Below are 25,780 nucleotides of genomic sequence, written 5' to 3'. Positions count from 1 at the left end.
ATCTAGTTCCCTGAGCAGGGGGTGAACGCTGGCCCCCTGCATTGAGAGCATGGAGTCTTAACCACTGGGCCACCAGGAAAACCCCACTAATTTTATTTTTAAATTTATTTTTGGCCTCACTCTACAGCTTGTGGGATCTTAGTTTCCCGATCAGGGAACAAACCCAAGCCCTTGGCTGTGAAAGTGCGGAATCCTAAACACTGAACCACCAGGGAATTCCCAGAGATGACTTTTTTAAATGTCAGCTTTTCCTAGGCTGGCTACCTCTGCAGAGAAGTGGTCTGATCTGAAACTAATGAAACTCTCTCTCTTTTTTTTTTTTTCCTAGAACTGGTCAGGCATGAAGTGTCAGTTCAAGCTGCTGCGGATGGCTGTGGCCTTGATCTGTAGTAAGTTCTGATAGGGCTGGCTGGGGAAGGGGGGCCCTGTACCAGTCCTGGGGGATGTAGAGATGGCACAGTCCCTGCTCTTTAGGGACTTGTGGTCAAAAAGAGAAGGGAGACATGTTCACAATGTGCAAAGAAGTGGGGGTTACAGGAGGGTCTGACCTCCAGTGCTGCTCCCTGACCTCTACTTTTCACAGACATAGACTGTGCAGAGAGGAGAGTCCACATAGAGAGGAGAGTCCACGTAGAGAGGAGAGTCCACGTAGAGAGGAGAGTCCACATAGAGAGGAGAGTCCACATAGAGAGGAGAATCCACATAGAGAGGAGAGTCCACGTAGAGAGGAGAGTCCACGTAGAGAGGAGAGTCCACGTAGAGAGGAGAGTCCACATAGAGAGGAGAGTCCACGTAGAGAGGAGAGTCCACATAGAGAGGAGAGTCCACATAGAGAGGAGAGTCCACGTAGAGAGTGAGGAGAGTCCACGTAGAGAGGAGAGTCCACATAGAGAGGAGAGTCCACATAGAGAGGAGAGTCCACATAGAGAGGAGAGTCCACATAGAGAGGAGAGTCCACATGGGATAAGGCTGTAGCTCAGTGGTCAGATCAAGAAGAATAACCTTTGGGGGCTTTTATTCCTTTTGGTTTAAAAAAAATTCTGGTTTCAATATTTTTATTTAAAAATGTTTTTCCTTCCAGTTTTATTGAGATAAAATTGACACATGGCCCTGCATGAGTTACAGGTGTACAGCCTGATGATTTGACTTATATACATCACGAAATGGTTAGTACCATCAGCTTAGCAAACATCCGTCATCTCGTATAGATGCAGAATTAAAGAAATTGAAAAAAAAATTTTTTTCCTTGTGAGAGAAGTAATTTCTTAACCTTTTGGGTCACGGAGTCGATCCTTTGAGATCTCCTACTGGAAACTGAGGATTACTTTCCAGAAAAAGGCACATATGGGCAAGCTCACATGGGCGTGCACACACACACATACACACACTCTAAAACTTGCAGTTTAGCAGGCTCACGAGCTATAGCTAATCCACGAACCCTTGTGAACAGGTGTGATGAGGGCCTTCGTTGAGAGAAGCCAATCTACCCGCAAAGGACATTTTGAGTGTGAAAGACAAGACAGGTGTTCACCAGGTAGACAGGATGCAAGAGGCCACTTCAGGTGCCGCAGAAACAAAGATGCAGAAGAGTGAAGGGTAATGGCTGGCAAGTTGGTTAACAAAACTGACCCATGACGTTTAGGACTGTGTGTGATTGTGTAAGAGATCACTGGAGTCAGACCTTGGAGGGATTTAAATGCAAAGAGAAAAACTGGGCTTCATCCCCGGATGCACTAGGAGGCCAGTGAGGGGCTTTAAATGAGGGAGATGTTTACAATTTTGAGTTTTCAGTGACTCATCAGATTGCAGTGTGGAGGGGGAGGTATGTGCAGGGGATAAGACCAGAGGCCAAGAGGCTCATTCTGAGATGGAAAGAGATGAGTCTGAACAGAATAGAGAAGAGGGACACACAAACTCTCATTCAGTCCCCAGAAGAATAGTCCCCGCTATGAAGAGCGGATTGTTTTTAGGCTCAATTTACAGGCTCAGAACATGAAGGTCACCCCCCTACAGGTGGTAGAGGCAGAATTCAGAGTGAGCCTCTGCCGTCTCTAATGCCCTGCACTTTTGCCAGGCTGGGCAGGAGCTCCGGGACTATCTCTGTCTGGGTCAGCCACTTGGTTTGCGGGGAAGAGGAAAAACTGAGCCAGAACAGAAATGGAACGGATAAGGGGCCCAGGTGGGCTCCATTTAAATCCACTTCCACATCCTTTGTACCCCATGGCTTTCAGGATCCTCTGATCTCTGTTTCCTGGATGGCGTTGGAGGATTTCTAATCCCGGAAAGGACCTTCCAGCTCTAAAACTCACAGAATCTTTGAATCAGGGTCTGGGGGCGGCAGGGGGTTGGGAGAGGCTATGGGAGGCAGTGGGCTAGGAGCTAGGGGGAGCATAGCTTCCTCATCTGCTCAGCCTGAATTTGTCTGTTTGTAAGAAAGGGAGCAGAGTCATGAGTCTTACAGTTTAAAAGAATACAACCTGGGGACTTCCCTGGTGGACCAGTGGTTAAGACTTCTCCTTCCAGTGCAGGGGCTGCAGGTTAGATCCCTGGTTGGGGAGCTAAGATCCTACATGTCTCCTGGCAAAAAAAAAAAAAAAGAAAAAACAGAACATAAAACAGAATTGTAACAAATTCAATAAAGACTTTAAAAAATGGTCCACATAAAAAAATTTTTTAAATAAAATAATCTAACTACAAGCATTATAAAAACTAAAATGCAATTTTGGAACTGAGACCAATGTCACTCCAACCTCCCTTGTGGACTGCAGGGCCTGCAAGGGAAAGGGCAGGAAGATGCCTTGGCACCCGGGGAGGCAGGAGGAGGTAAGGATGTGTGTCCCTTGCCACTCCTTTTCTGCCATCTATTGGCCATCCCTGGGGTTGCAGGGCTCAGGCCTGGAAGCTTAGGCAATTCCCCGGGGAATGAACATCCTTGGAGGTGCTGGCATCTCTGGGGTGGTTAGGGTGGAGAGAGGCACCCTGGTTAATTAAATGGTAACCTAACAAGCTTCTTTGGGTGATAGGTAATAAAATGGCACTTAACCCTTCAAGAGAGCACATCCCCGTTGAATTGGCCAAGCTGAGTTTGCACAAGAAGGATGGATTGGAGAGCAAGATGGGGGCATTTTAGGTTCTGACATTCTAACACTTTGTTGAGATTATTTATTTCCGTTCCTTCTTTGCCCTTCTCTCCCTTCATCGCTTCCTTTCAACCACAAAAGCACCAGTTCTGAGGGTTCTCCAGGGTTTAGAGCTAGTACATGAAGACACTTAGTAGACTGTAAAGGTCTTACACATAATGAGATTCTTATTGATGTCCCAGCAGTGTAGCCTGGTATGTAGAGTCTGAGACTATACAGATGGGGAGACTGAGCCTCCAGCACTCATGACTGCAGGGGTGCAGGCCCTTTGGGCTTCTGCACAGAGCTGTCCCCTCGGCCTGAAGCGCTCTTCTTAAGGTCTTCTCTCTCTTTTTAAGATTTTTTTCTTGATACGGACTATTTCTAAAGTCTTTATTGAATTTGTTACAGTATTTTGTATTTTTGAATTTTTGGCCACGAGACCTGTGGGCTGTTAACTCCCTGCCTTGAAAGGTGAAGTTTTGACCCGTGGACCACCAGGAAGTTCTGAGTCTTCTCTTGATATGCAAGTGTCCCTCCTGTGGGAAGATTTGGCCTGATTCTCCAAACTGAACAATCCCCTTCCTGAAACACAGCCTTGATTTTAAATCACCTATTTTTTTCTTCCCATAGGGTTTCTTTTGGGCTTCCCTGATAGCTCAGTTGGTAAAGCATCCGCCTGCAATGTAGGAGACCCCAGTTGGATTCCTGGGTTGGGAAGATCCGCTGGAGAAGGGAAAGGCTACCCACTCCAGTATTCTGGCCTTTTACCGGATTATCTTACTATGTAATTATATGCTGGTTGGTCGCCAGATTCTGTAAGCCCTGGGAGAACAGTAGTGTCTGCCGTCTTCATGATTGTATGTCCAGTGCACACAGCAAACCCTGCCTGGCCTGTTGGGTAGTGAAAGAATTAGTGGCTGGATGACTGGGTGGCTGGCTGGAGTGCAAGACCTCTCGTTCAGCTCCCGCCCCGTGCCCTCTGGTGACCTGTCTGTGCTTCCTCCCCTTGCAGTGAGCATGGAGTTTGGACGGGCCGTGTGGCTGCGCTTCCACCCGTCAGCTTACCCTCCCTGCCCTCACCCGAGCTTCGTGGCGCACTTGGGTGGCGTGGCTGTGGGCATCACCCTGGGTGTGGTGGTCCTGAGGAACTACGAGCAGAGGCTGCAAGACCAGTCGCTGTGGTGGATTTTTGTGGCCATGTACACCGTCTTCGTGCTGTTCGCTGTCTTCTGGAACATCTTTGCCTACACCCTGCTGGACTTGAAGCTGCCGCCGCCCCCCTAAAGGCCTGAAGGACCGTGGTCCAGGAGAGGAGGGAGAAGCAGCATCAGCCAGGAGCAGCCGTATTCTTTTTCTCATCACCAGCTCAGTGAGGCCAGAGAGGAGAGGACAAGAGATGCTGGGCTGCTGTAACATTTGTGTTCAGATCTGAACAGACAGTGGAGGCCTTTTTCTGAAGGCACCCGTTGGAGGAATTGGATGTGGCTTCTGTAGTTTTTCTAGATTGTTCTGAGGACCTCGGGCCAGGGCGAAGGCCTGGGGTGACGTGAGAGTGGCTGTCCCCCTCGGGCTGGGCATGTCCCATGTGTTCAGGGACACAGACTGGGTAGCAGCCTTCTCCTTCATCCGCCACCCAGAGGTGCCTAAGAGTGTAAGGAAGGCCCTCGGCTTCTAGTCATCCAGTAGCCAGGCAGGCCGTGTCCAGCCCAGAGGTCACTATGGGGCCAGGATGTGTTCCCTCCATAGCTATTGTTATGGAGCTCTGGAGTGGAAGGGGGCCTGGTGGTGGAGGATGGTCAACTTTGGTCTCGGCTGGGGGGACCCAAGACGCCCTCCCATGCCTGTTGGTGGGCACTGGGGTGCCCACCAGTGGGGCTCTCTCTCAGGCCTGGAGAGCGCAGAGGGAGATCCTATAGCTCCAGGCTCCCCCTTCCCTGCTCCCTTGCCCTCGGGGTACCTGTGAGAGGAGCCTGAGAGGGAGGCAATAACTTTGTTCAGGGCTTCCCTAGTGGCTTGGGTGATAAAGAATCTGCCTCCTGTGCGGGAGACCCAGGTTCGATCCCTGGGTCGGGAAGATCCCCTGGAGAAAGGAATGGCTACCTACTCCAGTATTCTTGCCTGGAGAATCCCATGGACAGGGGAGCCTGGTGGGCTACAGTCCGTGGGATCACAAAGAGTCGAACAGGACTGAGCAACTTTCACTTTCACTCCCCTCCACCCCACCCTTGCCCTCCCCACCCCCAGTGCCAGTGGGGAAGGGAAGGGTATCAGCTTCGGACTTCTCCCGGGTGCTGACGTCTCACACCAGTGTCTGGACATCCAACCCCTTTTGTTCAGGGTCTTTTCCTCCCCTTCCACTGCCCACAGCCCCCAGTGTGCCTGTCCTCTGCTTACAGAGCCAATGTTCTGGTACACGTGTACGTGTGTGTGTGTGCATGTGTGTGTGTGCACATATATGGTTTGGTGGGCAGATGCACATGTGATGGGAAAGATGATGTGAGGCCAGCTGGAGGCTGCAGAGGAAACCTGCAGAGGGCAGGGGCTGTGGGGGAGTCCGCCTGAGAGGAAGGGGACACTGAGAGATAGGAAACTCCCACCCCCTTCTTCCCCATCCCCGTTCCTCTCTGGTGCCTCCCTGAGACTCCCTGACCAGTGGGAGACATGCTGTGGTGGAGGGAGACCTCCGCCCTTCCAGGGACCTTGAGGATGCTGAGGTTTCCCTCCCCTTTGCCACGTTCTGCTCTGACTCCTGTCTAGAGGAGCCTTCCTGTCTGAAAAGATTCTGTTGTGTCTCCCTTAGGAGGGAGGGAGCTTTGGGGGTGCAGGAAAGGCTGGAGCAGGAATGTTGGGGCCTTTTGAAGTTGGGGGCACAGGGATTCCAATTCAGACAGGAAACTGCTCCTGGAGAAGAATTAGTGGGTGCTTGAGGGAATATCGCAGGCAAGGAGGACAGCCCATGGATGCTCAGAGCCGGGAGGACACATGGAGATGGTCAAATCTGCGCCCCCACCCCAAAACAAGTGGCAGAACAGGGCTGAGGCAACAATCCCCTGCAGGAGCTGGTGCCCACCCCGTGGGGAGGGTGTGGGGAGGATGGCCTTTGATGAACTGTGTCTCTTTATGCTGCCCTGGGAACTCCCTACACTGACAACCCAGAGGGCTGTGTTCCTGCAGGAATGGGGCCGCCACAAGCCTGTCAGAGCCCTTACATATGCTAAGGTCCAGAGTCAGCCAGGCCAGGTATTCACGGGTCTTGGGCCACTGTGATCACCCATAAATGGGCAGGGTCTTCCTACCCCACTACACCCCTACTCACCCCCGGGCTATGCCAAGCCCTTCCCTGTCTTGGCCCAACGATAGATTGTTCTGGTCCCCACATAGGGCTCCCGAGGTCATGCTGCACTTGTGTCAATGCTGTGCTAAGGACACCCTGGCAGGATGGCCCCGGGTGTTTGGCTGAGCCGTGCCAGTCTGTCCCTGCCAGCCATCCTCCACCCTCCTGAGGGCCAGGTGTGGTTGAAAGAGTGAGCTTCTTAGGAGAGGAGACTCTGAGCTGGAAAGGAGGCCAAGAAGACGTGGGCAAAGATGGGGGTGGGAGGGGCTCCGCTGTGGACTGCCACCCCTGCTAACCCTGAGTGATGCTGTCCCTTCTGGGAGCGACAGAGGCTGCTTGTGCTCTGCTGGGAGGCAGGGCATCGCCTCTGTCCTGGCACCTGAGCACTCTGGGATGTGGTGGAGGAAGTGGAGACACTTCTACCTTTATCTGGTGTGGTCTGGAGCGGGGGGCTTCTGCTCTCAGACGTGGGAAGACTGTGAACTGGAAGAGTCTAGAAAGCCCATCAGGGAAGCACCCAGTTCCTTCAGGGCTTAGATGGAAGCTTGTTACTGAGGACTGCATAAGGCAGAGGTGTGGAGTCTTGCCCTGCGAGGCCTGGGATACACTAAGGGCTCCTTCTCTACACCCCGCACCGCCGGCCCCAGCTGCTCCTGGTCCACAAGCAACCTCGAAGTTCTTTGTTGTGCTCAACGCCCACCTCCGCCGCCTCTCCCGACCACCACGTCCAAGCAGGACCACGCAGTGGTGGCAGGAGTCACTTCAGACGCTCCAGATCTCCAGCCCAGGGCCGGCAGACAGCTGTCCGGTAAGGTTTACTTCTGGGGGTCTGGCTTCCTCCCGGGCAGGTCCCTCTGTTCCCACATTCCCTCCTCATCCAGTATGGCCACCTGACCGGGTGCTGAGAAGCAGAGGGTGGAGAGAATCTTCAGGCTGTGGAAGCCAGTCAGCCTTTTATCCACAGGCTTCAGAGGCTGAAAACTGAAGGTTCCCCTAACAGCAGCCCCAGACTCACCCTCTCCTTACATGGAAGAGGAATCACAGAAACTCGGGAAAGGAAAACGACCTTCCAAGGAGAAATTTCATTTTAGTGACACCACTCATCATTAGTTTTTTAATTAGGAAAAGCTCCTGGATGAGACGCTTTTGCCAGCTCACAGGGTTCTCAATTTCCATGAGAACCATTCTTGCCCAGAGGATTAGGGGAGTCCATGCTCACCAAGCCTGGATCTCCCTGCAGTGTCCAGTTTCGTTTGCAAATAATGCTGATTCCCAGGTGCAGTGGAAAACCCTTTCCTGGCATCATTCATGTTCCCAGTGCTGGCCGGAAAGCTCCAATATTCCTCTGCCTTAAAAAACTGCCCAGCCCAACACCTGTCTCCCTGCCCCCAGGACTGGAGTAGGTGGAAAAAAAAAAAAACCACAAGCTGCAGTGTTTGTTTCTAAATATTTTTGTATCGTGTACATTCTGTATATTTTTGTTGTAACATATTATTTGAGCACAGATTCCATTAAAGATTTTTTTTTCTTTAAGTCATTGGTTATACAGTTATTCTCACCAGTTTCACCAGTTACTCGGGAAGGGCTGGCATTGGAGCCTGTTTCATCTCGGTCTGGGTTAGGGTTGGGGAGGCAGAGAGGGTGGCCAACAGTGGGGGTGGGTCTGTGATGTATGCTGTACGGATGGGGCATCCGTGCTCAGCACTGGTCTTTCCGGCTTGGTAGTTCTTAGCCTTTCTTGAATACAGTTCTTTTGAGTGGTTGATGGAAGCTATGATTATTCTTCCCATAAAAATGCACAGATAGACAATTCTATGTATAATTTAGAGGGAAAGGGCTATGAATAAGGAAACTCATCTAGGGTTTCAGGTCATGAACCTCTGTGCCAGCTGTCCTGGTGGGTGCCTGGCCTTCCCCTTCCACTCTTACACTGTACCCCAGAGAGAGCTTAATATTCTATTATTATTGGATGAGTCTTCTTCAAAATATCCTAGATACTTCCTTCATTACCCCAATAGCCTAGTCTTTAGGTCTTTTCTTTCTTGTCATGCAGGATCTTAGTTCCCTGACTAGGGATTGAACCCATACCCTCTGCATTGGGAGCATGGAGTCTTAACCGCTGGACCACCTGGCAAGTCCCTAGGTCTTTCTAGGGGCTGTCAGCACCCTGATCCTAAAAAAGAAATAGGAATGTCCTTGGGGTAAAAGAGCATGGACAGTTCACTTACAGAAGGGGAAAAATAAGAGGAGAGCAAATGTTAAAGGTAGTCTGGTGCTTGGTATGTTTAATAATCAAGTGGGCTTTGAGTGGGTGAAGCCTGAGAAACCATTCTCACCAGTTTCTCTAAGCTAATGGCAGTGTATGTGGTTTGGCCATTCACAGCTTTCAGTGGAGGATTAAACTACCCTGTTAAAATTCAGGGTATGGGAGTTGTTTCTGATCATGTTTTCACATCAGTTTCTTGTGTATCATTTAGAAATATTTCTACATGCTTTCTGGGATGGCAGAAGTCATCCCAGAGCAAATTTTAGGGCATGGTTCAGGCTCAAGATCTAGGATCTGTTTGGAGTGTGGGGAACAGAGTCCTGTCAGCAGCCGTGGTCCTGGGACTCGGTTCCCAAAGGTAAGCTCCCTGGCAGCCGGCAGTCGTTAAACCAGCTTTGCCTCTGACCTCCTACCACTCTGCTCTTCACTCTTGCTTCCTCCCTTCCACCAGCTTCTCATTCTTCCTATAACTTAAAACTGATAATAGGGTAATTATACAGACCACTTAGTGGGTACCTACTCTGTGCCTGGGCACTGGGCGAGGCACTTTCAGTCTTATTTAATTGCACAGCTACTTGAAGTGGGTATAAGTACACCCATATCTACCCACGAAGGGACAGCCTAGAGAAGTTCAGTAACTTGCCAGTAGGATCGCAGCCAAGATGGCCTGGTTCCAAAGTTCCTGTGCTCAGCCCTCGGGTGTTTGTATAGAACTTTAAGGACACTTCAGTTTGTAGAAGTGTCAGGGCGTTTGTTTAAAGATCCAGTCTTGTTGCCCTTGACCTGGGGCCATCTGGTCACAGTCCTGAACCTTGGCGTATTTGCTTGGTGTTCACTTAACAGGATCTCCACTTTGTCAGCCCTCCCAGAAGTAGTTCACAAGAAAACTCACAGCTATCAATTCATTACTGCTCCCTATCACTGCCCCACCAACCCTGACTTCTGAAATCTAGCATTTCCGCCAACTTAGAGAGATATGAAGTCTGTGAGGCACATTTCAGAAGTTTAGCAGGTATAGGACTGGAGCTGCCCTCTTAGGCCTCCAAGTGGAAAGACTTCGTTGAAGCCAGTGGGGTTTCCATGACAGAGAAGACTCATGGTTAGGAGAAAGGTAGTCCTGGTAACTGAATCTTATTTCTGAGACGCTTGCAGGCTTTCCTGGCATTTGGTGTAAGTACTCCTCTGGTAAAGGACAGGCATTCTGTCATGGTTAATAATGAATGAGAGTGAAAAGAATTGAGTCGGGCCATTGAATTAGACAGGTGTAAGCGTACTGGACGATGAATAAAACACTGTGATGGAAAGTGCTCATATAGTCTGCCTAATGCCTCCTGCAGGTTGCAGAAAGATGTCTCCTAGCAGGCAATTTGATTTTTTTCAACAAATTCCTTAGCCAAACAAGTATAATTTCCCTCAAAACTTGCTGTGAATTAATAAAAATGTCAGACTGGAGAATTGAGCTCACTGAATAAAAATGACTGTGTTGCTGAGAAGCTAAGTTTTATTGTTATTATAATAAATATAATTACAGGTAAATTGAGACCATTTTTGATCCATGACAAACATACATTTCCTGTGTGTATAGCACACAAATAATACACAATGTATTCCACACTTAACAAATGCTTTTTAAAACTTTGAAAGTTAATATATTAGCTTATTAAAATTTGAATATAATACATGTTTTTGGTCACAAACTCTGAGTTTCTTCTCACGGCCCACAAGACAGTCAGCTCCATATCACTATTTTCCTTGTCTACAGCAGTGATATACACACACTTTAAAATAAGACTGTATTGTATATAACTGTGTGATGTCATGAGCCTACATTACCAAAAATATATATAAAAGTACATATAAAGAATATGTAATTATGCCTTGACTCTATCCATAAATGACTTGAAGCAGGTAATATATTTGCTTTTAAATGCTATTTACAACATGGACTCTTGAATGATATGTGAATTTGAAAATGAAAAACATATTTTCCAGACTCAAAATGTTGATGTCCTAATGTTATTTATTTAAAAAACTGATTTCCAAGTGGGCAACCCTACCTTAGAAAAAGTCAGATTCAAGGGTTGTACCATAAAATTTCCCATAGTCATTGTGAATGCTATAAAAAAGATGGTACTTGGATTTTTTTCTACACTGACTACAATCCAAGTTATTAAAGTTTAAAACTATATGAAAGCCTTTATGAGGATCCTGAATTGTATTTCCCATTAAAGAAAAGAAATGGCTCAGTGAGTCATGTCTCTAGGTTTCTGTAGAAGAAAAAGCAGAAGGCCGTTGTCAGTTATCTTGAAAGTTAAAACTCAGCACTTAATGTGAATTTAGATGAGTTTAGGAGAGGAGTTTTACGGGCTTCTGTTCCTCTGAGCATCCTGAGGGCAGTGAGAACAGAAGACTTCTGATCTTCCAAACAAAAATCATTATCAAATGGATTTATTAAAGAGCTATGCAGAACAAACTGCAGTCATATGTGTGTAGCTATAGTTGGCTTCCACGGGAATTATCAGTGGCTCTAACGCAGGGCACTTTCAGTTGATTCAGAGTAAAACAATATAAGGCTTGTAACACATGTACAGAAAACTAAAATCAATGTGAAGAATCTCTGTGCGAGTTCTTTATTTTGTTTGCTTGTAAAATTGATGTACTTTGTTTTTTTTTTAACACTCCATTTAAAAACTCCAGCATTTTCATATAAAAGAAAAAGAGAAATTATAGGCTCTTGGCAAATACCTGTGAACAAAAGAATGAAGAAAAGTGATGGGGCCACTTCTGCAGTAGCTTTCCATCAGAGATAATATCTTATCTTGAAGCTAGTGCACCTATTTTTAAAGTTCATTTAATTCCTTACACACTCATGATTTATTTGCATATTGACATAAAAGCTGCCTTCATCATCCATGCCATTATCAATCAGACAAAAAAAATCCATCAAGCACCCACAGGATGCAGAGATCTGTCTTTGAAATGGTGGCATGGTGTTAATCTGTCCTAAAACTAGGAATAAGTTTTTTGAAAGAAGCTATAGTACATTGAGGGATTCCCTGTGGCTCAGTGCTAAAGAATCTGCCTGCCAACACAGGAGACGAGGGTTTGATCCCTGGGTCAAGAAGATCCCCTGGAGAAGGAAATGGCAACCCACTTCAATATCCATGGACAGAGGAGTCTGGCGGGTTGCAGTCCATGGGGTCACCAAAAGAGTCAGACATGAGTTAGCGACTAAACAACAACAGTACCTTGGGAAAGAAGTATTATGATTTTTCTGGGAGGGAAAGTTGCTAAATACTGCAAACTCCTCAGAGAAGCCACAAAATCACCTCTGAAGGTTTTAAGCAACAATTCCCTGAAGCTAGAAGTTATGGGACCAGCAATGTAAAAATTTCACAGTTCTAACATACATCTATGTATGACTGTGAAGACGTGCCTCAGATTTATACATCTAATTGGGTTTAATCTTGAAGATACAAAATGAGAAAATCTATAATGTGTTTTCAAATAATCTGAAATAGCAATCCTATGACAGTTACCAAACTACCACAGTTTTAAACACCACGGCTTGCAGGACTTCACAATACAATCATCTCCAAATACGTCATCAAAAACTCTGGGCAGCAGCTTCTTTCATAAATTCCTCGAGGACAGCTACCACATTTTTGGCTTCAGGCATTTCTTCGTGTTCCACTTTAACAATCTTCAAAAGGATATCTCCACTACCACAGTTCTTTAGGAACATGTAACATTTAAACAAAGCATAATGATTCATTTCTGCCTGCCGGATAAATCTCTTCAAATTATTTGTGTCTTGTATGGCCTAGAAAAAGATTACCCAGTTAACTATGTGTTCAGTGAGATAATAATGAAGCTTGAAAAAGATCTCCTATCCAGCTGAGAACTCAACTATATGTGAATGAAATGTTTGCCTTTTATTTCAAATATTTTAATTGCTAATATGCTTTGCCCTTGATACAACAAAATCTTTGACATAAAGTAAAAATACAAATCTCCTAAATAAGGTGACAACATGCCTCCCCAACAAAATTCTGAACTTTTAGGCATGGAACTACGTTTTTTGTGCTTCCCAACTAAGATATGCCGTAAATTATAAGACGGATGTCCCTAAAATATAAGCAAGCATTCAATTCAATTTATTGGAAATGCAATGATACATACACAGAGGCCACTGAAAACTATAAATGCCTTTGGAAGATTCTAGCTCTTGTTTGTTTTTCAAAAATTAGAACATCATTTTAATTATTATGAATAAGGCTTACAGTGCAAAAACACAGAATAAGCAAATTTGTGGTTAAAACTTGGACTTTACTTGACAATTCATCAAAAAATATAAATATAGTGTTTATATATAAAGAATGACAGGTAATACCTTTCATTAGTATTGCCTTTACTATTTCTAATGTCACTATATCATAGTGGATACATCTGCTCCATCAAAATGTCTTTCTGTTTATTTGCTAATACTAAACGAACATGAAAAAATGTTCAGCCTGAATAATAATTAAAGACAGATTTGAATAGCTATGGAGTGCCAACATTAAAGTAATAAAAATAAATAAGACTGATAAAAAACGTTATATTAGGTTCTGCATAGAAAACCCATACACATTGCTGAACATTCTGTAATTTGTTCCTATTTTTTTTGAACTGCAAGCTGGCAATTTGTAATAGAAACCAAAACATTAAAACCCTTGACTTGGTAATCCCACTTTTGGGAATATACATTAAGGTAATAATCCAAATGAAAAAAATACCATCCAGCAATGCTCCTTCTGGACATCTCTCTGAAGAAAACCAAAGCACCTACTCAGAAAGATATCTGCAGTGCCATGTTCCCTGAAGCATCACCAACAACAGCCAAGACATGGAAACAACCCAAGTGTCAACTGATGGGTGAATGGACAAACTGTGGTATATACACACAATGGAATACCACTCAGCCAGTAAACAGAAGAATGAGATCTGCCAACAAGGGCTTCATGCTAAGCGAAACAGGTTCTACAGAGAAAGACATCTACATGTGGAATCCAAATATATATATATTTTTATATAAATATATAAAAAACAACTCATGGACTCAGAGTACAGAGGCAGCAGATAGGGAGTGGGAGAAATGGGTGGACTGTTTTGGTTTTGGTTGAAACAAATTGAAATTTTTACATACAAATAAAAATAGTGATATACCAGTGTCACCTGTCAGGCTGGCAAAGACGAAAAGTTTAGATACCCGGTGGTGTCTGGGTTTGGGGAAACTGGCACTTTCAATGCTATTGGTATAAATGGAAATTGAGGATTATAGTTTTGAAAGTGTTCTAGTTAACAGACATTATAGCTGTGAAGCAGATTTGTTTCCTGGTCACTGATACTAACTAAACTTTGTGACAAAGATTATATGTGGCACTTGGCATGCAGCCAATTAGTTACCTTTAGTTTAAAGTTCTCCAGGACTTGTCGAAAAAGAAAAGGGTTACCTCCTTCAGCACCATTCATAAAAGCCTGCATCCAATCCTCACAAAACCGGTTGCTCCCTATAAAATATTTTAGAAAAATGAATAAAAGTAACATCACAAGACATTTATTCTTCCTTTCTTTTTATTTTCTTTTTTAATTGAACCATGTAACATTATATAAATTTCAAGTGCACAGCACAAGGATTCAATATTCGTATACATCACAATATTCTTTCCTCATTTATAAAAACACTTATAATGAATTATTTAAGGCTTCTATATTGGTCTAAAAAAACCTTAACTCACCACCTGGCTAAGAAATACCAAACTGGTCGAAGCTCCCACATGCATCTTCCTAGCTGCATCCCCCTATTTTCCCATCAGAAAGGATTATCATGCCCATGTCTTTCTTTAAACCTTTGCCACATACTTTATCTCTAAGCCCTATATAGTGTAAAAAAATTTGCATGTTAAAACTGTACTTTTCTTTAACAGCTCTTTCACTATATAGTATGTTTGGATGCTATACGGAGAGATATAGCTCTACTTCACTCGCTGTCACGGCTGTATAGTATTCTACTGTATGAGTATAACAGCTTAGCAGTTCTCCTGTTGACAGACACTTGAGTTGCTTTCAGTTCTTTCCTTGCAAACAGTGCCCTTATGAACGTCTTGTATTTGTCTCCTTGTGTACATACATAAGAGTTTCTCTATATACCTAGGAGTAGAATTGCTAGGCATGTCATGATTTCCATGTTTCTAGAAATGCTCTTGTTTTTGGCGATTTGGGGATAAACATGTAAAACTGCACAGGGCAGGGAGGATAACTTTGCGTCATTTGTTGTCCGTGTGAAAACAGTGATTGACAAGGCTGTTCCCAGGGTTGTGGCTCACCTGCATTGTGGAACTGAGGCTGGGAGCTGCTGCAGTCGATGATCACAGACTTCTGCTGCTCCTCCGTCATGGCCATGCACAAGGATGTCATGGTGCCTTCGTGAATAAGGCCTTGGAGACTAGCCACGCTCAGAAACCTGCCACACATACAATCTTTTTCCACAAAGTATATTACAGGATGGGAGGGAGAAAGCAAATTCATTCTGCATTGCGTGGTGGGGGAGTTCAAAACAGAAATATCAGACTGGCTGAGGAAAAGGTGCTCTCTTTGCAAAACTGTTCTTTACCTGTGAATGTCTCTCTTTGTTTTTTCATCTGATCCTTTAACCTCAACAGGAGTATAACTCAGAGCCTATGAGAGAAAAATAACGCCCAGTTGATACACGTATGCCAATTTTCCTTGCAGAGCAGCTAGTGACTAAACGTGGCCTCCCCCAACAACCACCGCACCAGACCATGTTTGCTGGACACCGCCCCGGAGCTCTCCAGAGCTGTGTTCAGCTGCTCACTGAGGGTCGGGAACCTAGCCTTACTACCTGGGCTTGAGGGGCTGTCCAGGCTCAGCTGCATCCACCCACCACATGAAAAATGAAAAACCTGGCCACTTACTCAAGCCTTCCCCACTGTCCAGATATTCTATTAAATATTTTATTTGGGCATTTTTATATAGTTAAAAATTACTTTGGATTTCCATTTTCCTCTTCAAATTGTTTTAGAAATCACATGTCTCCCACATCACTTCAAAAAGTAATTATTTTAGAGAATTCCCTGGTAGTCTAGTGGTTAGGATTCAACACTTTGACTGCTGTGGCCCGGGTTCAATACCTGGTTAGGGAACTGAGTTTCTATAAGCCGTATGGCACAGCCAAAAAGAAAAAGTGATTAAAATGTTTTATTGTATTAGAAGATAGTATTCGCAACTCTACCTTCGTAGTGTAACTTTCTGGATCTGTGTAAACAGAGTGCGGTGTATCCTTATTGCAAGCATAGTCTGAATGAATATTCAGAGGGCAGGTGGAAGTAATAAGTAATGTTCAGAGAAAATAAGTATGTCTTTAAGTAAACCAAACTACGCCAAAGTGATCCTCAATGAAGGAAATACTTTCGTTTGGGCAATACTTACAGCATGTAGCAGAAAGGTGAGCTTCTCCTGAAAGAGATGGACCACCCTTTGGATGGGGCAAACAACATCTGCAAACCAGCTGCTCAGGTAAGACTGGATGTGGTTCTCCCCACCACTTTCCTAGATTAAGAGAGAATGTCATTTGCTTTGATCTAAGCCTTCACCTTAATTAATACACTTAACATTTTCTTCATGATACTCTTGGCAGTGAAAAGAAATGGGGACCAACACCTCCTTCTTTTTTAAGCTAATGCCACCAATTAAAACAAAAGGAATTGTAGGAATTTCCTGGCAGTTCAGTGGTTAGGACTCTGCCCTTCATTGCCAGGCACCTGGGTTCAATCCCTGGTTGGGGAACTAAGATCCCACAAGCAGAGAGGTACAGCCAAAAAACAAAAAAAGGAATTGTGATATAACTTTGCTGGGCTTGTTAGGCAGAGAGGGTATTAATTCAGTACTGCATTAAAAAAAAAAAACACACTAAAACATGCATTATATAAAATGAAGAAACTAAAAAAATAAAAAATAAAATGAAGAAACTGACTTAATAGGGTTCTATGCTATTTCTTCACTGAAAGGAGTTAGGGCATTTACATGTCCATCTCCTCCCACTGTGCTGTGAACTCCCAGAGATACTCTCTTAATAATCCTTATCTCCAAAAATTAATGAATAAAACTCTTTAAGGGGAGGAAAAAAAATCCTCATCTCCCCAAGCATCTGGTACAGTTTCCGAAACATCCATGGAGGAGCTTATAAAGGGCCTGTTGAATGACTGAAGGAACGCAGACAGCTCACTAACATTTGAAAGCGAACAGGGAAGGACAGAGGTCAACACATCAAAGCGCTCAAGCCCACTCCGGTGTGGTCGGACACACTGCCAGGAGCTCATCCAGCTTCCCTGGCTCTGCTGCTCCCTAGGGACTGGTGGGAGCACCCCATCCTGGGAGAGCAGCTACCCTAGACTTGCTTGTATCCCTGGCTCACTCCGATGCTGTCATTCCCCTCTGTACTGCCTTGTAAGCACAGGCATGACAAGGAAAAGGAATTATTACCACCTGTAATGGGTAGAAAATTTATGAGTTATACTTAACTCCAACAAACCAAACGCACAGTATTTAAAAGGTATGGGTAAAGGAATCAATATGGATGTATCTAATTCACAAAAGATCGATTAATGAATAACGGGATGTTTCTAAACATCTTTGAGGTTGAGTTCAAGGACAGTCATCCCGTTGCACAGCATGTCTCTGGTGCCAGCGGCTTCATAAGCCATTAGTTCTGTCCAGAGTATAAATCCTATGTCTAGAAATCAGGAAAGCAGCATCTTCTTCCTTGATTGGCATGTGACCGTATACCTTTGAACTTAATGGATTGAATTTTTCATAGATACAAAACATCACAAGCAGTCTTGTGAAACTTAGAGCACTGTGTCCCTTGCTCCTCTTAACAGCACTTTCCTACTAGCCCACAAAGTAGCACATTTTCAGAATTTAAGTGTCTGTGCCCACCTGGATGCTTTGATAAGAACCGCAGTCACATAATGTTAGTCATTTGGGTCTTTAAAAATATTAATGCAATTGTCTTACCTCACAGTTCATGTTATTTTTCAGCCCTTGAATGTATTTGTCCAATTCAAGCCTGAAAGTATGTTCTTAAGGAAGTGATAAAGGATGAATCAAGACAGGGTTTTATCTCTCAATGGATAATAGGAAAATCTCTTAAATATCTGTTGGTTAAAACAAGCCACGATATGGGAATTTCTTGGCAGACCAGTGGTTAGTACTCCATGCTCTCAGCACCTAAGAGCTCAGTTTCAATCCCTGGTTGGGGAACCAAGATCACACAAGCCGAGTGGCCAAAAATAAATAAATTCATGATAAAAACAAGTGAAGACAAACTGGTTGTATGAAGGTATGAGATTGAAGTTAATGCATAAGAGGTAGAAAGGCTTTTCGGGGGTTGGTAGTGATAATCCTCCACTTGCCTGCCAGCATTTCCTTCCTGATATCCTCAGAGACCAAAGAAAGGATATAGCTCAAGTCCTTTTTCAGACCCTCCTAAAAAACAGACCACATACTCTGAAGACTTCTGCTCAGAGTCCGTTGATGCTGTTTGGGGAAGCAGTTTTTCTTGCTGGAAAAGGCAGTAATAACAACCGACTCGGTAACCTGGAATTCTAGAAAAGAAAGAAAAAGCTAAAATGCATTCTTTTGACAACTCATGTATGTTGTTTTGTAGGCTTCTCTGAGTGCTGGTCATCCTGATCTGGCAATATCGTTAGACTGCTCTGTAATTTAGAGCTTCCCAGGCTTCTCCTTGGTTTACTGGTAACAACAGACGAAAGTGAACCTTCATCGTAATGGGCTTTAGCTAAAGCAGCACCTAACAAACACAGAATTTCTTTGAATTCTTCTGTCTTATGTGAAAAATTCATACAAATTCCACTCTTGTTCACGGTTTACCCATGTTTACATGGTTTATCTGTGTTTTCCCTCCCATAAACATACACGAATCACTGAAGCTCCAGGAGGATGTGAAGTGTTGACCCTGTGGTCTTACCTTTGGGATGTGGCCTCATACTCCTGAAGGGACTCAATGCCAATATCATGGTCTGAAGTGAACTACAATCAAGGGGTGTAATGGAAAGATGGCTGGAATTCAACCAAGGACACCTATATTTAAGCCTGAATTCCATCAATGTGACTGGCCTTAGGAACTTAACTTCTCTGAGTTTATTTCCTCATCTGAAATAGGAAGTAAGAGTATATGCTTTATCACCCCTTTGTAAGGAGAATGGCATTGAAGCTTGTGAAAGCCCTTTACAACTGTACAGTGTACAATTTCAGTTTTGGTAATGAGCTCATTTCTCCCAAGTACAAGACTAAATATGTACCCTTAGGAGGAAGGGTCTCTGCCATTCAGTTAATTTCATTCCTCAAAAGTGTGTGTGTGTGTGTGTGTGTGTGTGTGTGAGGCCCACGGCTCAGCTGCCAGGAAACAAAGATGAACTTTGCAGGTCTAGCCAGAGTTGATCTTTTGGAGTTTCTCATCGCTTCCCATATTTAGCTCAGAAATAAAACCTCAGGACACAGCACATTTTACACTTACCTCAGCTCTACAGCTGCAACATTACCCAGCCCTTCAAAGACTGCTCCCTTAGAAAGACGCTTCGCGATGAAACTGCGTAGCTCTGGCTCCACTTCAGATGGTAGATTAGTATCCACTAAGGAGAGGCTTGACAAATGAAAGACACATGTTCCTTAGCAGTGGACTCTGCATTTATACCCAGTAAGTCAGACAGGACATTGCTAAAAGCCCTCACTAAGGACTCGGCAGAGCTTTCTGTTTGGGTCCTGTTGGTGAGGCTTCTAGGGATGTATGTCACCAAGTACGATCTGCCTCATCTGTTTAAAGTAGTCCTACCTTTCTAGCTCATTTTCTTTAGTATTATGACTCCACTGGGACCCCTCAAACCCACTGACCTTACCTCTTTTTCACAGTAACCTCAAGTTTCTCATCCTCACCTCCCTTCTCCTTACCCAGCTTAAATTCCATGGCCAGTCATTACGATCACCGCCCCGCATACATTCTCATTCAACCCCTTTGTTTTCGCCTCCTGGTATTTGCTTAGCAAAGCTTCAGCCCTGCTTAGTCCAGTTCTCTACCTAGTCTGCACCTGCCCCTGTGCAGCTGAATGTGGCTGGACAAAAGCCCACCACCACAGTGGCTAGTCTCATTTGAAATCAATGACCACCAGCCACCAGCGGGCCCTGACCGCTGCCCAGCTCTCATGCCATCTCCTGGTCCACTCACATCTTCTACTATTTCATGCCTCCTCTTCTTCCCTCAAACCTCCAACTACCCACTGCCCATGAATAAACACACCAGCTCAGTGATTTTTTATGACCTAGACACACACATTTCAGTTTGGTTGAGATTAGAATATAAACAGAAACTATAATTTGAATATGTAAGAAGATTTTCCATCACCAAACTTCCCAACAGAGAATATGAACCCAATATGCCTCACATCTTTGGTTCCACATTAAGGAAAATTTCAAACACTGAAAAGTAGAAAGAATAATATAACGAACCTACATGTACCAACCAACCTACATGACCAACGTAGGTATAGGACCTACGTATAGCACTGGGAACTCAATACTCTGTAATGGCCTATATGGGAAAAGAATCTAAAACAGAGTGGATGTACGTATATGCAAAACTGAGTCACTTCGCTGTACACCTGAAACCAACACAACATTGTAAGTCAATTATATTCCAATAAAAATTATAAAACATTTTATTTTCATCTGTACTCCCATGTTGTCCATACCCTCCACCTCCCAGACTTATTTTGGACTTTTTTGTTTTTACACTTTTGATTTTGTATTGGGGTATAGCCGATTAACAAACAACACTGTGATAGCTTCAGGTCAATAGCAAAGGGACTCAGCCATACACACACATGTATCCATTCTCCCCCAAACTCCCTTCCTGTCCAGGCTGCCACATAACATTAAGCAGAGTTCCATGTCCTCTACAGTAGGTCCTTGTCGGTTAAACATTTTAAATATAGCAGTGATTACATGTCCATCCCAAACTCCCTAATTATCCCTTCCCCCAGTCCTTCCCTTCTGGCGAACCATAAGTTTGTTCTCTTAAGTCCCATACTTATTTTGAAGCAAGTTCCAGGCATCATATTATTTCATCCCTAAACTTCTCATTACATATCTCTAAAAAATGAGGATTTAAAAAATATATATGTATGTATCTATAACCACAATACTGTTACAGCACCTGAAAAATTTCTTAAATCATCCATCATCCAGCCTCTCGGTGAACATAATATTTTTGTACTATATCCTACTTTGCATCAAGTGTTGAGGTTCATTCATTCCTTCCCTCAGTAAATATATATTAAACATCGACCCTATGCCAAGTACCTACCACTCAAGGTTCTAGGCACGGAGACATCAATGAACAAAAGAGACAGCAATCACTGCTGGCTTGGAGTTGACACTGCAGTATGCAGCAGCAGAGCTATGAAAGGGTATTCAATGGGGGGGGGGGGTAGGGAGAGGAGGACTTAAAAAAATTTTTTTTTAATTTTTTGATACTCATATGATATTGAATATTTACTGGAGTTCCAATCAAGAAGCTCAGAATAACTGTCTGCCTAATCAACATGGTGCTAATCACCACGGTATGTGGCTCTGCCCCAGCCTTGAATAAATGAATAAAGGACAATAAGATGAGGTTCCTAGGGGTGAAGGGGGCTTGATGGTTTCATTCAGGGAAAGCTGAGGGCAGATAAGGTACCCATTGACATCTGCATGCCAGAGATGCCCTTAGGAGAAAAGCACATACACGGCTTAAGGCCAAGCTGTTTTTACCTGAAATCATCACCAGAGGGAGTTTCTGCATTTGTGCCACCTGGGCTTCCATCATCGCTGTCCGCTCGCTGCTGTGCCAATCTGCTCGCCACAAAACCAATTCAGTTATGAACTATGGGCTCTAAGTCAAGTGGAGTATGCCCTCCCTCCCCCAGCAAGCAAGGAAGGGGGCAAACAGACCACTAAAACTGCTGCAAGGTAGAAATACTTGAACCCCGTCCTCCTCCGCCTAGCTTCAATGACAGGGAAACCCCACAAAACAGCGCTGACAGGAGCCCCTTCTCTCTCCAGGCCACTTAAAGGGTAGAGGAAAGCCTAAATTAAATATCCAGAAATGTCAAGGAAATTTTCTCTTAAATGCACACTTTACAGGGAATTCCCGGGTGGTCCAAGTAGGACTCGGCACTTCCACTGCGGGGGGAACCAAGATCCCACAAGCAGCCCCAACAAAAACAAAAAGACTTTACAGGGCCAAAAGAGCCCCAGGAAGTCGGCTCTGGAGGAGGGAGAAGAGGCAGCAAGGACAGACGGTAACCAGAAGGTGGGGGGAGGGAAGAGGGGTGGGGACGGAGGAAAGCGGGGAGACAATGACAGGAAGTAAAGGGGGGATGGGGATTGACTTTATTGAGCGTGCAAGGCACTGCGCTAAACAAAAGCAGAGGTGACAGGAAGGGGCTAAGAAGATGTCAAGGACACAGCGCTGAGGCATGGGAGGACCAGGCGCAAAAGTCCAGGATTGGGGGCCGGGAAGTATGGCGTGAGGCGAGGAGGGCCCTGAGGGCCAGAGACCTTGGCTGGGAGGGGAGAAGACTGCGTTTGGGAGCCGCCAAGCTGCGGAACCCGGAGTGGGCTGCGGGGCCGGGCGGCGGGGCCGGGGCGGGGCCACAAGGGCGGCCGGGCGCTGCACCTGCTTCCGCGGTAGCTGTAGAGACAGTAGTGGCTGCTGGGCGGCGGGTCGAGTCTCCGCTCCTCGGCGGAGCCGCCCTCTTCGCTGCTCTCTAGCTCCTTTTCATCCCCATCCAGCGATTCCTGCAAGGAGGGGAGCATCGCGGCGGCCTCTGAGCGGCCCTGCGTCCCCGCCAAACCGCTCCCCCGGTACCGTACAGTCCTCTATGGCCGGGCTCGTCCGGCTCCCGGCCCTCGCGCATCTGCGTTCCGCTGGTTTCCCGGGCTCTCAGTCGAGAAAGCTGGAATGCCCCGTGATTTTTCTGTCTTCTTTTTCTCACATCATTCAGGTCTGTGCAGAAACGTCACTTCCTCAGAGACAACTTCTTAACCGCCCTATGCAAAACATCCCCCTGGCACCTCCACTGCTGTCGCATCAGTCTCTAACCTATCCCCTTATATTGCTTAATTCTTCATCCCAGTTATCACCCCGACAAGATGTGTTTACTGTCTCTGCTACTAGAATGCCATCTTGTTCACTGCTATACCCTCTGTCCTAGCCCGTGCCCTATGCGGCTCAAAAACTGCCGAATTAGTTTTAAGATTTTGTCACGTCAGAAAAAAGAAAAGATTTTTGTAACGCCTAGGCATCTTTTTCTTGCACGTTTTACCTTATCACCGTATTAAAGATAATAAAGTACACCTACATCCCATAACTTTATATAGAAAAATGGTAGTTAACATTTATTAAGCATTTTCTGTGTGAGGACTTTTCTAAGTGCTTTACAAATACTTATTCATTTAATTCTCACAACCCCATGAGGTAGATATTATTATTATCCCATTTGACAGAAGAGTAAGCCAAGGCTAGAATTACTTGACTTGTCCACTGGAAAATAAGGTTGTACGTGGCAGTGCTCAGTCATATCCCACGCTTTGTCACCCTGTGGACTGTTGCCCACCAGGCTCCTCTGTCCATGGAGTTTTCTAGGCAAGAACACTGGAGTAGTTGTCATTTTCTACTCCAGGGGGATCTTCCTGACCCAGGGATGGAACTCGCATCTCTTGCATCTCCTATATTGGCAGGCAGATTCTTTACTACTGGAACACTTGGGAAGCCCTAATAAGTGGCAGAGTGGCTTTCAAACCCACTGACTCAAGAACTCAAGACCACAAAATTAAAGATGACTTGACCTAAATTTATATCTTAAAGCCATTTATTTGGACAGTTAATCTCAGGGTTTTTTTGTTGTTTTCACTTCTTTAGATCTTTAATTTCTTACAACAATATTTTGGTTTTTCAGAGTATAAGTTCTGAATGTTTGTTAAATTTTTATTCTTTTTGATGCTATTATAAATGAAATTTTCTTAAATTCTCTTTCAGATTGCTGTTGCTTGTGTATAGAAGTACAATTGATTCTTGTATATTGACCTTTGTTTTAAAATTTTATTTTTTAATTGAAGGATAATTGCCTTACAATATTATATTGTATATTGATTTTGTATTGTGAACTTTGCTGAACTCTTATTAGCTCTAGGTTTTTAAAAAATGTATTCCTTAGAATTTTCTGTATATAAGTGTTTCAGTTTTCTAGGGTTCCTGTTAAAGTACCAAAGGCTGAGTGGTTTAAATAACAAAATTTATTTTTTTGGAGGGCTGTGCACCTTGGGGTCCCAACAGTAAAAGTGCTGAGCCCTAACCACTGGACCACCAAGGAATTCCCTAAACAACAGAATTTATCGTCCCACAGTTCTACAATTTTAAGTCCAAAGTCAAGCTGTCAGCCGGGTGGGTTCCTTTGGAGAGCTGTGGGGAAAGAGTCTGTTCCAAGTTTCTCTCCCTGACTTACGGAGGTTGTCTTCTATATCTCTTCATATTGTTTTCCTTCTATTCCTAACTCTCTTACAAAAAAATTCCCTTTTTGTGGTTAGCGGTTCATGCTTTCACTCCAAGAGGCATGGTGCAGCCAGAAAAAAATGTGGGTGGGGTGGGGGAGTTGAAGTAATTTACACAGTCACAGAGTAAGTATGGAGCTGAGTTAGAGTTGAGTTTTGTAAAACATTTTGGCTCAATAGTGAGAACAGTGGATTGGAGTCTGAGAGGCATGTCAGAGAATGTGACAGTAACCTGGATAAGAGATCAAACTGGTCTGCAGTAGGACATTAGTTGCAGAAAAGCATTTTATTCATTCTTCCTAAAACAAAAAATAAGATAATTCTATTTATTTATTTATGCCATGTAGGATCTTAAGGGTCCACTAACCACTGGACGACGAAGGAATTCCCTACAACTCCCTTAAGCTCTCCCTTTTTTTCATCTGTATTAACCGGGTGTTAACAATGGCACCTACATCACAGGTTTGTTGGGACAAGTAATGTAAAACTTACACCTTGTCTGGCACACAAATGCTTCATGGATACCCGCTATTATTTTTTCCTTTTAATAGGAACATGTAATTTACCTTACTAGTTATTTCTCTATGACAAACTGTGCTTTAAATGAAGGCAGAGAAAGTTTAAGTGGCTTGCCCAAAGTCATGCAAATAGGCGGTAGAAAGCGATCCCAAGCACCTGGACTCTAAAGCAACTACACTCTTAACTTGTGTTATTCTCTAACTGTCCTCTTAAAACTCTTAGGTTGCTACCCAGGGACTTCAGCATAAAACGCAACTTCTCAGACTGCTCGAGAATCTCAAGAAGTCATCTTTGCCAGCCTCCTCAGCATCATCTGTTGCCATCAGCCCCTTCACTACCAGCTCCAACCTTACTACCTCTAAACTTTTTTTCAGGTGCTCAGGCTCAAAGACTTGCACTTTTTGCACCCTTAGGGAGATACCCTCTCCTCCACCTCGCCTGCTCCCATTCACCCTTCCGGCAACCTTCTTTGATACCCTGATGACCGCCAAGGCTCTATAAACCCCGCAACACCTCGTATTTCCATCACCTCGGTGACCATGCTGCCGTAATTTACGCACCCATCACCAATGTGTGAGTTACAAGACTGAGACTTCGACTTCTTTGATTCGGTAGTAGAAAAACGTCCACCGCTTACTGCAGAGTAATCAGGGCAATGAAACAAAACGAAAAACTGGGCGCTGTCTCAGTTATCCTTTATTTGTAATTTACCCTGAATTACGCTGGGTAATCTTTTCAGCTTTTCCACCCCCTCCTCTCCCCTCCAATTCGCGAGCGTCTCGGCGTACCTAGGTCACCATATCCTTTACAAAGAAAAATGAGCTCTGAGGAACTCGCTCGCCCACGAAAGCCGAGATGGCAAGTACTGAC

At 44.6% G+C, this 25,780-nt stretch overlaps 2 protein-coding genes and 1 non-coding gene across 4 annotated transcripts in view; 2 read left to right on the top strand and 1 right to left on the bottom strand.

Annotated features, from left to right (window-relative positions):
- RHBDL3 (rhomboid like 3) overlaps positions 1 to 7,989 on the top strand; it is a 55,524-nt gene extending 47,535 nt beyond the window's left edge. For both annotated transcript variants that reach the window (XM_070772702.1, XM_070772701.1), the window contains 2 exons: positions 329 to 389; positions 4,135 to 7,989. In XM_070772702.1, coding sequence (XP_070628803.1) covers positions 329 to 389; positions 4,135 to 4,406 — 333 coding nt within the window. In that variant the 3' untranslated portion in view covers positions 4,407 to 7,989. The remainder of the gene's footprint in view (positions 1 to 328; positions 390 to 4,134) is intronic.
- A 2,216-nt stretch (positions 7,990 to 10,205) lies between these two features.
- C19H17orf75 (chromosome 19 C17orf75 homolog) lies at positions 10,206 to 22,932 on the bottom strand. Its single transcript, XM_070772700.1, has 10 exons — positions 22,518 to 22,932; positions 21,611 to 21,691; positions 19,323 to 19,448; positions 18,247 to 18,390; positions 17,801 to 17,858; positions 16,214 to 16,333; positions 15,378 to 15,442; positions 15,091 to 15,227; positions 14,171 to 14,274; positions 10,206 to 12,545 (listed from the first exon to the last, which is right to left on the bottom strand). The coding sequence occupies exons 1-10, from the start codon at positions 22,655 to 22,657 to the stop codon at positions 12,330 to 12,332; spliced, it is 1,191 nt and encodes a 396-aa protein (XP_070628801.1). The 5' UTR covers positions 22,658 to 22,932; the 3' UTR covers positions 10,206 to 12,329.
- TRNAQ-UUG (transfer RNA glutamine (anticodon UUG)) lies at positions 15,856 to 15,927 on the top strand. The gene has a single exon. It is a non-coding gene; the product is annotated as a tRNA-Gln (tRNA).
- Positions 22,933 to 25,780: the final 2,848 nt, after the last annotated feature.

Source organism: Bos indicus, chromosome 19 (assembly GCF_029378745.1).
Source record: "Bos indicus isolate NIAB-ARS_2022 breed Sahiwal x Tharparkar chromosome 19, NIAB-ARS_B.indTharparkar_mat_pri_1.0, whole genome shotgun sequence".
Taxonomy (NCBI): domain Eukaryota; kingdom Metazoa; phylum Chordata; class Mammalia; order Artiodactyla; family Bovidae; genus Bos; species Bos indicus.
The sequence above is the reverse complement of the archived record's forward strand: the minus strand, read 5'-3'. Positions and strand labels throughout refer to the sequence as shown.